Source organism: Vulpes lagopus, chromosome 6 (genome assembly GCF_018345385.1).
Source record: "Vulpes lagopus strain Blue_001 chromosome 6, ASM1834538v1, whole genome shotgun sequence".
NCBI lineage: Eukaryota > Metazoa > Chordata > Mammalia > Carnivora > Canidae > Vulpes > Vulpes lagopus.
This window is the reverse complement of record NC_054829.1, coordinates 34648579-34663461: the sequence shown is the minus strand read 5'-3', so window position 1 is coordinate 34663461 and position 14883 is coordinate 34648579. Positions and strand designations below refer to the sequence as shown.

Sequence of the window (14883 nt, the reverse complement as noted above, 5' to 3'; positions counted from 1 at the left end):
TGCCACTACTGGTAACATTGTGATGATCAGGAAGTTCCACAGGGATACAAGTACTCCTATTTTAATAACACCTGATGGGTCTTCCACTGGGATTTGATGAGAGAAAAGGGAATTAGAATAATGATACAGCAATAGAGAACAGCATATATAAAAACTTGTTTTTATCAAATATACAAATAATTATTTGGTTCTTGTTTTGATTATTAATTGCTAGGTATTGTAATATTTCTATCCTGTACCCATATCTAGATTAAAGTTTCAATCCATCTTCTTTGTTTTTATTTTTGTTTTTCTCTTCTAAGAATTACAGCTTACAGAATTAATGACTTTGAGTCAGTTCAAAAGAAGTTATCTGTATTGTCTAAACAGAAAATTTAAATTCAAAAGGCTAGAGACATGTAAGACACACTTAAAAGATCTAACACACCTGTAACTGTAACCCTAGAGTGAGAATGGAGACACAATGGGACAAAAATAATATTTGAAAAAATAATGCCCAAGGTTCCAAACCTGATGAAATACATAATTGATAGATCCCATAAATTCTGTAAATCCTAAGCAGGATAGATACAAAGAAAGCCACACCAAGACACATCATAGTCAAACTACTACCAAGAAAAAGCACACATTATTCCCTTCAAAGGTATGATAGTAAGACTGATGATTGACTTTTCAATAGAAACTATAGAAGTCAGAAGATAACTGGGTGACATCTTAGAGTGTTATAAGAAAAAATACTGGCAACCCAGAATTCTAGAGTCAAGAAAAAAAAACCCTTCAAAATATGAAAATGAAATAATAAAGTTTCAGAAGAGAAAAATGGGAAAACTCTCAGAAGAAATGTATTTTGGAGACATGAGAAGAGGCTCCAGTCTAAGATGGTGACATGGGAAGGCCTTGGGCTCATCTCCTCCATGGAGACACCATGTTTACATCTATTTGTAGAGAAATTCTGCCTGAGGGGATGTTGAGGGCTGACTGGACAGCTTTTGCACAACAGAGGGTGGAGAGGCCACAGGAAGAGGCAGGAGAGACCGAGACACCTTAGCTGATACCTCCACAAACTCTGGGTCACTGGTGCATGCCAGCCCCAGATGCCCTGGGGTTTGGAGGGATAACTGAAGGTTAGAAAAACAACTGGAACTTGGAAGAACTAGCCCTGGACTCCTGCCCACTGGTGAGGGAGCTTCTGGAATTCTCTCTGGGTCAGAGAGGCTAGTAGGTGGCACAGTTTGTGTTCCCTTTCCACTTTGGTGATGCAGATGGAAGCAGGGTTCCAGATGCTGTGGTTGGTCTGCTGCCTCAGCAAGCACTGTGTCCCTGATGCAGATACTCTGGGGCATGGAGGAAAAACCAAGGTTTAAGAGAGTGTAAAGGAGCTAGGTCTAGAAACTTGCTGGGCAGTGAGGGAACAGATGGAGCTCTCTCTGGGTAGAAGGGCTAGGGAGCACCAGGATTTATATTCCCCTTCTATCTTGATAGTGCAGAGAGGGCAAAGTCCAGGCACCATGGCCAGCCTATCACACCAGCAAGCCCCATGCCCCTGGCCCACACCAGCCCCAGATACCTTGATGCACAGAAAAGCCACAGTTTAAAAATTTTTTTTTAAATTTTTATTTATTTATGATAGTCACACAGAGAGAGAGAGAGGCAGAGACACAGGCAGAGGGAGAAGCAGGCTCCATGCACCGGGAGCCCGATGTGGGATTCGATCCCGAGTCTCCAGGATCGCGCCCTGGGCCAAAGACAAACGCCAAACCGCTGCGCCACCCAGGGATCCCAAAAGCCACAGTTTAAAAGAGGAACTAAATGTATGTAAAAGAGCAAGCCCTAGAACTCTGAAAAACATCAGGGGTAGCTGCTAGAACTCTTTCCATGCTGAAAGGGCTGGCGAGCACCATAATTACATCTCCATTCACCTTGATAGGAACAAGGTCCAGGCACCTCAGTGAGCCCTAGGTCTCTAGCCCATACCAACCCCAGCTGTCTCACAAAGACAGCCCCAGCATGACACACACTGGAACACCCCTGGTCCAGCAATCACTAGAACTCCAGCATCATGCCAAGGTGACACAGGTGCAAAGCACCCTGGAAAATTCCAAGCTCACACCACTTCAGCTCCAGACAGCTTATTAGGGTACACTTGATGCAGAACACTCTGGGGCCTCTTACCTAGGCCTCTTACCTAATTCCTAGCCCATGCTCATCTCAGCTCCAGCTGTCCTGCAGAATACTTCCTGCATGGAGCACCCTGGAACCACAACCCCACACCCCACCTCAGCTCCAGCCACCCCACCATGGTGCCTCCTGTACAGAGCATCCTGGACAACCTGGTCCATGCCAGCCTCCATTCTGTAAAGTACTCCTGTTTTACAGGGCACCATCTGTACTGAATACCTCAGGACACCCTTGCTTTCACCCACTTCTGCTTTGGCTGTCATCCCAGGGTGGTCCTGTGTAGCACCTCAGAAGCCCTTGGCATGCCTCATCTCAGTTCCAGACATCCCACTGGGGCACTTCCTGCATCAAGTGTCCCTTGTCCCCCTGGGCCATGCCCGACCTTGGTTCTAATTACCCTCTCAGGTCACCCTGTGCACAGACCCCCCCAAGATGTCTGGTGTATACCCACTTTCAGCTACCCTGCCAGGGTGCCTTTTGCACAGATAACCCAGGGACCACCCCAACTTGTGCCCACTTAAGCTTCAGGTGTCCTGCCAGGGCAATTTGCATGAAAAGCTCCAGGGCCCATTGGCTTACACTCACTTCAGCCTCAGTTGTCCTGCTGGTGCATTGTCTGCACCGAGTCCTGGGACCACCCAAGTCCACACTCACTTTAGCTCCAGCCAACCCACCAGTGTAGCCTCAGCATGGAGGACACTAGGACCCCCAGCCCATGCCAGACAGCTCCAGCTAGCCATCCAAAGTCACCAGGCACACACAGTCTACACAGGAGAAGACACTACACAAGACCATTCCTTCAAGTTTAGGAGAAGTTACTGTGCTGACTAACTCATAGAAACAGTCCAGCAAAATGGGGAGACAGAGGAATATGCTCTGAATGAAAGAACAAGACAAAACCCCAGGGACACCTGGGTGGCTCAGGAGTTGAGCATCTGCCTTTGGCTAGGGAGTGATCTTGGGTTCTGGGGATCGTGTCCCACATTAGGCTCCCTGTGAGGAACCTATTTCTCCCTCTGCCTATGTCTCTGCCTCTCTCAATGTGTCTCTTGTGAATAAATAAATAAAATCTTTTTTAAAAAAGACAAAACCCCAGAAAAAGAACTAAATGAAATGGGAATAAGAACTATGTCTGACAAGGAGTTTAAAGTAATGATCATAAAGATACTCATCAGACTGGAAAGAAGACTAGACTCAGTGAGAACTTCAACAAAGAGAAAGTATAGAAAAGAACCAATCATAATTGAAGAATACAATAAATGAAATAAAAAATACACTAGATGGAATCAACAGCAGATTAGAGGATGCAGAAGAAGGTGTAGCAATCTGGAAGACAAGGAAATGGAAAGAACCCTAGCTGAACAGCAAAAAGAATAGAGAATTTTTTTATAAAAAGAGGATAGGTAAGAGACTTCTCGAACAAAATCAGGCAAACAAACATTTGCATTATAGGGGTCCCAGAAGGAGAAGAGAGAAAAGGGAAGAAAATTTATTTGAAGAAATAACAGTTGAAAAATTTCCTAATCTGGGGGAAGGAAATAGATCCAGGTTCAGGAAACATGGAGAGCTCCAAAGAAGATGAACTCAAGGAGCTCCATATTATCAACATGCAATAATTAAATGTCAAAGGTTAATGATAGAGAATTTTAAAACTGTGAGAAGCAACCAGTTACATACAGTGGAAACCTCATGAGTCTATCAGCTGATTTTTCAGCAGAAACTTTGTAATCTAGAAAGGTGTGACAAAGAGCTGAAAGGAAAAAACCTACAACCCAAAATAGTCTACCTGGCAAGGTAATCAATCAGAATTGAGGGAGAAATAAAGACTTTCTAAGACAAACAATAGTTAAAGGAGTTCATCACCACCAAACTAACCTTATAAGAAATGTTAAAGGGACTTCTATAAGTGAAAAAGTTTAGGCCATAAGTAGAAGAAAATTATGAATCAAAAGATATAAAATATATGACAGCATATACATAAGATATAGAGGAGAGAGTAAAAAAATGTTCTTTTAGAATGTGTTCAAACTCAAATCAACTTACTATAAACTGCTACATATTTAGAGTCCTATATATGAACCTCAAGGTAACCACAAACCCAAAAGCTATGATAGATACACAAATAATAGAAAGAATTCAGGCCTAACACTGCAAAAAGTCATCAATCACAAAGAAAGAGAGTGTAAGGAGAAGATACAATAACTACAAAAATAATTGGAAAACAATTAACAAAATGAAAATAAGTACATACCTATCAATAATTACTTTAAATGTAAATATTCTAAATGCTCCAATCTAAAGACAAAGGGTGGCAGAATGTATTAAAAAAGAAAAAAAAGAGAGCCATCTATATACTGCATACAAGAGACTCACTTCAAACCTAAAGACACATACAGATTGAAAGTGAAAGGATAAAGAGATACCATGCAAATAGAAATGAAACAACAACAAAAACAGAATAGCAATACTTATAACAGACAAAACAGACTTTAAAACTAAGACTGTAACAAGAGACAAGAGCATTACATAATTATAAAGGGGTCAGTTCAACAAAGTATGTAACAACTGTAAATATCTATGCACTCAAAATTGGAACATCTAAATACATAAAACAAACATTGTACATAAAGCAAGAAATTAACAATACAATAACAGCAGGGGACTTTAACATCCCACATACATCAGTGGATGGATAATCCAGGCAGAAAATCAATAAGAAAAAAGTGTCTTTGAATGATATATTAGACCAGATAGATTTAACAGATATAGAGAGAACATTTCATTCAAAACAACAGAATACATATTCTTTTCAAGTGTTCATGGAACATTCTCTAGGATAGACCACACTTTAGGCCATGAAACAAGTCTTAATAAACTTAAGAAGATTGAAATAATATTATATATCTTTTCTGGCCACAATGGTGTGAAACTAAAAATTAATTACTGGAAAAAAACTCACAAAAAACAAATGGACACTAAACATGCTGCTAAAGAGTCAACATGTCAGTGAAAAAAAAATCAGAGGAAATGAAAAAATACATGGAGACAAATGAAAATGAAAACACAGTGGACCAGAATTTTGGGGACACAATGAAAGAAGTTTTAAAAGGGAAATTTTTAGCAATACAGGTCTATGTCAAGAAACAAACAAAAGTCCCAAATAAACAATCTAACCCTACACCTAAAGGACCTAGAAAAAGAAGAACAAACAAAATCCAAGTTTAGAAGAAGGAAGGAAATAATAATAAAGCCTGGAGTAGAAATAAATGAAATAAATAAAAGAAAGAAAGACAGAAATAAAGAAAAATAAAATAAAATATCAATGAAACCAAAGCCAGTTCTTTGAAAAGATAAACAAAATTGATAAACCTTTAGCCAGCTTCATCAGGAAAAAAGGACATAAGGACAAATACATAAATCAGAAATGAAAGAGGAGAAAATGGACACGATGGAAATACAAAGGATTATAAGAGACTACTACAAGAAATTGCATGCCAACAAGTTGGATAAACTAGAAGAAATATATAAATTCCTAGAAACATATCTTCCAAAACTGACTCAGGAAGAAATAAAAAATCAGAACAGACCAATTACTAGTAATAAAATTGAATCAGTAATAATAATTTTTAAAAATCTCTCAACAAACAAAATCCAGGACTAGACAGATTCACAAGTGAATCCTACTAAACATTTTTTTAAAAGTTAATACCTATTCTCCTCAAATTATTCTAAAAAATCAGAAGAGGAAGGAAAGCTTCCAAATACATTCTAGGAGGCTAGCATTACCCTAATAACAAAATTAGACAAAGAGACTCCATAAAAAGAAAACTACAGGTCAATATCTCTAACAAACACAGATGCAAAAATCCCCCAAAAAACAGGAGCTAATTACATTCAAAGGATCATGAACCATGATCAAGTGGGATTTATTCTGGGGATGTAAGGATGGTTCAAATTCATCAATTCATATCAATCAATGTGATAAACCACATTAGCAAAATGAAAGATTAAAATCATATGATCATCTCAATAGATGCAGAAAAAGCATGTAACAAAGTTCAATATTCCTTCATGATAAAAACTCTCAATAAGGTGGATTTAGAGGGAACACACCTCAACATAATAAGGGCCATATACGGAAAACCCACAGCTAACATCATACTCAATATTTAAAAACTGAGAGTTTTTCCTATAAGATCAGGAACAAGACAAGTACGTTGATTCTCACCATTTTTATTCAATATAGTACTAGAAGTTCTAGCAACAGTAATCAGACAAGAAAAAGAAATGAAAGGCAGGACACACCTAGGTGGCTCAGCGGTTGAGCATCTGCCTTTGGCTCAGGGAATGATCACGGGGTTCCGGGATCAAGTCCCACATCAGGCTTCATGCAGGGAGCCTACTTCTCCCTCTGCCTATGTCTCTGCCTCTCTCTCTGCGTCTCTCATGAATAAATAAATTAAATCTTAAAAAAGAAAAAAGGCATCCAAATCGGTAAGGAAAAAGTTAAAATGTCACTATTTGTAGATGACATTTGTATTCCTGACATATACAGGAAACCTAAAAACTCCACTGAAAAACTATTATAAGTAAAAAATGAATTCAGTAAAATTGTAGCTTACAAAATTAATACATATAAATTGAATGCATTTCTATACAAAAACAAAGTAGCAGATAGAGAAATTAAGAGAACAATCCATTTATAATTACAGCAAAAAGAACAAAATATCTTGGAATAAACTTAACCAAGGAGATGAAACACCCATACTCTGAAAACTATAAAACATTGATAAAAGAAATTGAAGATGATACAAATGGAAAGATATACCATACTCATGAGATTAGAAGAATAGTGTTAAAATGTCTATAATACCCAAAGCAATGTACACATTTAATGCAATCCCTATCAAAATATCAACAGCATTTTTCAAAGAACTAGAGCAAATAATACTAAAGTTTGTAGGGATCCCTGGGTGGCGCAGCGGTTTAGTGCCTGCCTTTGGCCCAGGGCGCGATCCTGGAGACCCAGGATCGAATCCCACGTCGGGCTCCCGGTGCGTGGAGCCTGCTTCTCCCTCTGCCTGTGTCTCTGCCTCTCTCTCTCTCTCTCTCTGTGACTATCATAAATAAATAAAAATTTAAAAAAAAATACTAAAGTTTGTACTGAACCACAAAAGACGGACAAAGCAATCTTGAGAAAGAACAAAGCTGGAAGTATTCACAATCCGAGATTTCAAACTATTCTACACAAGCTGCAGTAATCAAAACAGTATGGTACTGGCACAAAAATAGATCCACAATTAGTGGAAGAGAATAGAGTCTAGAAATAAACCCATGTTTTTATGGCCAGTAATCTATGACAAAGGAGACAAGAATATACAATGGGAAATACCACTCTTCTCAACAAATGGTATTAGAAAAACTGGACAGCTAAATGCAAAAGAATAAAACTGGACCACTTTCTTATCCCATACATAAAATTAAACTCAAAATGGATTAAAAAACCTAAAACTGAGGCCTGAAATAAAATTCCTAGAAGAAAACATAGGCAGTAATATCTTTGACATTGGCCATAGCACATTTTTCTAGATGTGTTTCTCAGACAAGGAAAACAAAAGAAAAATTAAATTATTGAGACTCCACCAAAGTAAAAAGCTTTTGCACAGTGAAGGAAACCATCAACAAAACAAAAAGCGTACTGAATGGGAGAAGATATTTGCAAATAATAGACCTGATAAGGGGTTAATATCCAAAAGAACTTAACACAACTCAACAATAACTCCTTCTAAATAGTCCTATTAAAAATAGGCAGAGGTCCTGAATAGATATTCTTCCAAAGGAGACATATAGATGGTCAACAGACATATGAAAAGATGCTCTAATCATCAAAGGAGTGCAAATAAAAACAACGAGATATCACCTCACATCTATCAGAATTGCTAAAATCAAAATGGCAAGAAATAACAAGTGTTGGCAAGGATGTAAAGAAAAAAGGAACCCTTGTGCACCATTGGTGGGAATGCAAACTGGTGCAGCCACTGTGGAATGCAGTGTGGAAGTTCCTCAAAAAATTAAAAGTAGAATTATCACATGACCCAGTAATTTACTGGGTAAATTTACCCAAAGAAAATGAAAACACTAATTTAAAAAGGTAAATGCATGCTTATGTTTATTGCAGCAATATTTGCAATTGCAAAGATATGGAAGCAACCAAAGTGTCCATCAAGAGGTTGGATAAAGAAGAGATATAGATATAGATAGATAGATAGATATAGATATAGATATAGATATAGATATAGATATAGATATAGATATAGATAGATAATGGAATATTACTCAGCCATAAAAAGAATGAAATCTTTCCATTTGTGACAACAAGGATGGATTTAGAGGGTATAATGCTAAGTAAAAGAAATCAGGGGATCCCTGGGCGGCCAGCTGTTTGGCACCTGCCTTTGGCCCAGGGCATGATCCTGGAAACCCGGGATTGAGTCCCGCGTCAGGCTTCCTGCATGGAGCCTGCTTTTCCCTCTGCCTGTGTCTCTGCCTCTTTCTTTCTGTGTGTCTCATGAATAAATAAATAAAATCTTAAAAAAAAAAAAAAGAAATCATACAGAGAAAGAGAAATACTGTCTGATTTCACTTGTGTAGAATTTAAGAAACAAAATAAATGAACAAAGGAAAAAAGAGACAAATAAAAAAACAGACTCAAATATAGAGAATAGAACTAAGAGGACATTTATTATGATGAGCACTGAGTAATGTATAGAACTGTTGAAGCATTATATTGTACAACTGAAACTAATATAACAGCATATGTTAATTATACTTGACAAAGCAAAAGCAAAAAGTCCATAGTTAATCATTTGGCAGCCTTATTCAAAATTCTGTTGAAGAGTTTACAATGCTTGCTCAGCTCTTAGGGGTCAAACTATAGACCAATTTCAGGTCATGGCTTATCACTAAGAAAATATTTATTTGGGTGATGAATTGCTTTTAATCAGTTCTTCATTTGAACTCTGTCAATGTTTTTTTAAGACACTGCAAAACTAGAAAAAAGTTTTTCTTGCTGGCCTTTGATTTTAACTAATTTCTTAATCTGAGTAAAGACTTATTTCCTTAGTTCAAGCTCAGATATCCTTTCATTTCCTTAAGGGATTTCCTTTTTCTTTGAAGTTTTTATTGTTTCATTTTAAGTAATTCTACACCTAGTGTGGGTCTCCAACTCAGGATCCTGAGATTGAGAGTTGCATGCTCTTCTAATTGAGCCAGCCAGCTGACACTATATTTTCTTTTTAAAAGTGATTTTGGGGGGGACCTGGGTGGCTCAGTTGGTTCAGTGTCTGCCTTCAGCTCTCAGGTCATGATCCCTGAATCCTGGGTTTGAGCCTCACCAACAGGCTCCCTCCTTAGCAGGGAATATGCTTCTCCCTCTGTCCTTCACCTTGCTTGTGCGCTCTTTCTCTTTTTCTCTCACTCGTTCACTGTCTCAAATAAACAAATAAGATCTTAAAAAAAAAAAAAAGTATTTAGGAAATGCAAGACCCAGAAAAAACTTCAACCTATCAGTTAAGCCATTACATAATAACCAACATGGAAACAGCTACACCAGGATTCATAAGTGAATACAACAGCTTTCCATATTGTATGATATCCTTAAATATGTTGTTAATGCTATAAGAGGGAAAATTAATGACTTTATTTCTCCTGCTACCCACCAAGTACATATGATTAAATATCTCCTTTCTTTGCATACCAACTAAGTAACCACAAGTCTAAGAATAATGTATATATATAAAAAAACCACATGGTTATCCCAATGGATGCAGAAAAATCATTTTTTAAAAAGTAAAACCCAACGGACTTTCATGATAAAAGCACTTAACTAGAAACAGAAAAAAATTTCCTCAACCTGGTAAAGTGCATCTATTAAAAAAAAAATCGCATAGAGGGCAGCCCAGGTGGCTCAGCGGTTTAGCGCTGCCTTCAGTCCAGGGCATAATCCTGGAGACCCGGGATCCAGTCCCGCGTCAGGCTCCCTGCATGGAGCTTGCTTCTCCCTCTGCCTGTGTCTCTGCCTCTCTCTCTCTCTCTCTGTGACTATCATAAATAATAAAATAAAATTAAAAAAAATTAAAAAAAAAAATCTATTGGGCAGCCCTGGTGGCGCAGCGGTTTGGCGCCGCCTACAGCCTGGGGCGTGATCCTGGAGACCCTGGATCGAGTCCCACATCGGGCTCCCTGCGTGGAGCCTGCTTCTCCCTCTGCCTGTGTCTCTGCCTCTCTGTGTGTGTGTGTCTCTGAATAAATAAATCTTAAAAAAATATTATATTTCTACTCCTTAAAAATGAAGAACCTGAAAATGAAACTAAGGAAAAAATTCCATTTCCAATGCATAAAAAAATACTTAGAAATAAATTTAACCAAAAATATATAAGACATATATACTGAAAACTATAAAATATTGTTGAAGGAAATTAAAGGCCTAGTTAAGTGGAAAGATGTCTATTTTCATGGATTGGAAGACTTAATATTACTCCCCAGGGCACCTGGATGGCTCAGTTGGCTGAGTGTCCAACTCTTGATTTCAGCTCATGTCACAATCTCAGGGTCATGAGATTGAGCCCCAAACTGGGCTCTGCACTCAGTGAGGAGTCTGCTTGAGATTCCCTCTCTCCCTCTCCCCTTGCCCCATGCCCCCCCTCAAAAATTTTTTTTTAAAGATTTGATTTATTTATTCATGAGAGACACAGAGAGAAAGAGACAGAGACACAGGCAGAGGGAGAAGCAGGCTCCATGCAGGGAGCCCAATGTGGGACTCAATCCCAGGACTCCAGGATCATGCCCTGGGCCGAAGGCAGGCACCAAATCACTGAGCCACCCAGGGATTCCCAAATAAATTTTTTTTTTTTTTAAAAAAAGATGACGTTACTCCCCAAATTGATCTATAAATTCAACATAATCCCTATTCAAAATCTCAGTTGTCTTTTTACAGAAATTGACAAGCTGATCTTAATATTTATAAGGAAAAGCAAGAGACCCAGAATAGCCAAAATAATCTTGAAAAAGAAGATAAACTTGGAGGACTCAAACTTCAAAACTTACCACAAAGCTGCACTAATCAAGACAGTGTGGTACTGGTGTAATGATATACATATAGAAAATAGAATTCAGAGTACAGAATAAACCTATGCATTTATGATCAATTCCTTTTTTTTTTTTTTTTTGCAAGATTGCCAAGACAACTCAATAGAAAAAAGAAGGGTCTTTTCAACAGGTGATGCTGGAACAACTAGTGGATCTTCACATAAAAAAGAATGGATATGGACTCTTAGCTTGCATCATATACAAAAATTAATCAAGTGGGACACCTGGGTGGCTCAGTGGTTGAGCATCTGCCTTCAGCTCAGGGTGTGATCCCAGGGTCCTGGGATGGAGTCCCACATCAGGCTCCCCACAGGGAGCCTGCTTCTCCCTCTTCCTGTGTCTCTGCCTCTTTCTCTACGTCTCTCATGAATGAATAAATAAAATGTGTTAAAAAAATTAGTCATGATGTACCAGAGACATAAATTTGAGCACTAAAACTATGAATCTTTTTTCTTTTTTACAGATTTTATTTATTAATTCACAAGAGACACACACAGAGAGAGGCAGAGATATAGAAAGAGGGAGAAGCAGGCTCCGTGCAAGGAGCCGAATGTGGGACTCAATCCTGGACCCAGAGATCATGCCCTGACACGAAGGCAGATGCTTAACTGCTGAGCCACTCAGATGTCCCTAAAACTATGAATCTTAAAAGAAAATGCATGTGTAAATCTTTGTGACACTGGATTAGGCAATGGTATCTTAGATATGACACCAAAGACTCAAGTGACAAAAAATAAAACTTCCATCAAAATTAAAATACTTTGTGCTTCAAAAGATGCTCTTAAGAGTGAAAAGACAGGGCACTTGTCTGGCTCATTCCAAGAGGCATGCAATTCTTGATCCTGGGATCATGAGTTTGAGCCCCACATTGGGTGTAGAGATTACTTTTTAAAAAGTTTTAAAAAAAGAAAGTGAAAAGACAACCCACAGATGAGAGATAATACATTTATCTGATATGGCTTTAGGATACAGAACACATAGAAAACAACCCAAAAATAAAAAGACAACCCAATTTAAAATTGGACAAAGGATTTGAATAGATATTTGTACAAAAAGAATATACAAATGACCAAAAAGCACACATAAAGATGTTCAACATCTTTAGTCATGGAAATACAAATTAAAATCACAATGAGATGTGATTTCATATCTACTATAATAGCTATCATAAAAAAGATGAATAATAACAAGTGTTAGGATGTGGAGTAATTGGAATCCTTAGACCTTGCAGGTGGGAACATAAAATGATGCAGCTGCCTTGGAAAATAGTCTGGAATGTCCTCAAAAGTAAACATAGAGTTACTTTATGACCAAGCAATTCTACTCATACAAGAATGATCATAGCAGAATTCATAAGGCTCCTCCAAAAAAGAGAAACAACCTAATGTCCATGAACTGAAGAATGCATAAGCAAACTGTGGTATATTCATACAATAGAATTTTATTTAGCCACAAAAAGGAGTGAAATATGTATACTGATTCATGCTACAACATGGATTAATCTTAAAAATAATTTCAGTACTAACTGAAATAAGTGAGACACAGAAACCATATCTTGTATGATTACATTCATGTGAAATATCCAGAAAAGATAAGTCCATAGAGAAAGAATGTAGATTAGTGGTTGTCAGCGACCAGAGAGAGTGGTATGGAGAGTAATTGCAAATGGACCTAGGGTATCTTTGGAGGGTGATGAAATGTTCTGGAATTGAATGGTAATGATTGGGAATGATCGCACAACCTTGTGAATATTCTAAAAACTGCTGAATTATATATTTTAAAGAGGCGAATTGTTTTAGAAGGGTGAATTTTAATGGTACATGAATTATCTCTCAATAAAAAGGTCTTTTTAAGCATAATAATTTTGAGTTAGGTATTACATGAAATCCTACTAAGTTTAAATTCTGTGCTTAATCAGGAATATGGAGTTTTGTTTTGTTTTTTTTTAAGATTTTATTTATTTACTCATGAGAGACACACACACAGAGATTGAGAGAGGGGAAGAGACATAGGCAGAGGGAGAAGCAGGCTCCATTGTAGGGAGCCTGACATGGGACTCGATCCCAGGTCTCCAGGATCATGCCCTGGGCTGAAGGCGGTGCTAACTGCTGAGCCACCCGGGCTGCCCAGGTATATGGAGTTTATATACTATGTGTAAGCTTATGTCAAATGACATGTTTGAAAACAAACTAGAAAACCATTCCTACCTTAGACGGTTTTCTAGCTCTATAATTCTTTCAGTCAGATCCCAGTTGCCTCTTTCAAGATTCTGAATATTGGTGTTTTTCAAATATTTAATTCTGGTTAGAGAAGCAATAAGTTCTTCTAGGTCCTTGATACTATCTTTCAGGGACATTATCTCAAAAGATTGTTGCACATTATTTTCTTTGTAACTTTCTAGCTCACTCTTCATCTCTTGCAATGAAGTTTCTTTTCTGAAGAGCTTGTTTTGAAGATTTCTTAGCTAAGAAGAAAGTGACATGTTACTTAAAATCATAATTTTGGTTTTAGAAAATTCATGACTTCAATTCATTATGGGTATTTAAATTATACATTATTTTTTTTTAAAAGATGTATTCATTTATTTTAGAGAGAGAGTGGAGAATGAGTGGGGTTTGGGGCAGAGGGAGAGAGAGAGAGAGAGAGAGAAAGAATCCTCAAGCACATTCCCCACTGAGTGCAGAGCCCGACATGGGGCTCCATCCCAGGACCCCGAGATCATGACCTGAGCTGGAATCAAAAGTCGGCCACCGTATTGACTAAGCCACCCAGGTGCCCTAAGTTATACGTTATTATACAATAAAATGAAGACTCTCAAATCTCCTAACGATATATTCCAATGTTATATACATTTAAAAAATCGTATCAAGGGGCTCAGTTGGGAGAGCTTGCAGCTCTTGATCTCAGGGTCATGAGGTTGAGCCCCATTTTGATTGTAGAGACTACTTAAACTAAGAAAATAAAAACTGAAGCAGTGGAATTTTTAAAAAATCATATCAAAATGACACATCACATTTGGAATAAGTGAATTTATTCTCATCAATATTAAAGTTGTTTAAAATGTTATAAGAGCAAATTATACCAATAATGAATTCAATAATCCCTAGCAGAAAAGAAATACTTAATGCTTTGGCCATAGATATGTTGCTTTCTGCTGGTTGTGAAGGGAACTGTGTTCAGAGGCCTCTCTCCTAAATGGCCTATGTTTATACCATTGTTTCCTGGCTGTGTTTGTGTTTGAAATGGGTGAATAGGAGTCTGAGGAGAAAGAAAGACACTTAAATTCCCTATATTTTTAAAGCAAATAAAGGAAAGAAAAGATCATAAATTTATGAAGAGAAGAGTGATGGTCTGTGAGAGGAGAAGCAACAGAAGAGAGCCATAACCTGCTAACTGAGAAAGACCAGGGGCACCAGGGTGGCTCAGTTGGTTAAGCGTCTGACTCTTGATCTTGGCTCAGGTCTTGATCTCAATGTTGTGATTTCAAGCCCTTTGTGGGGCTCCATGCTGGGTGTGGAGCCTACTTAAAAAAAAAAAAAAAAAAAGACCGAAGATGGA

The 14883-nt window shown here is 37.9% G+C and overlaps 1 protein-coding gene across 1 annotated transcript in view; it reads right to left on the bottom strand.

The window, feature by feature from the left end:
• The window catches only part of LOC121492529 (coiled-coil domain-containing protein 170-like), a 44819-nt gene that overhangs the window by 20309 nt on the left and 9627 nt on the right, over window positions 1–14883 (bottom strand). The window contains exon 2 of the mRNA XM_041757795.1: window positions 13533–13789. Within this exon, the coding sequence (XP_041613729.1) occupies window positions 13533–13789 (257 nt within the window). The remainder of the gene's footprint in view (window positions 1–13532; window positions 13790–14883) is intronic.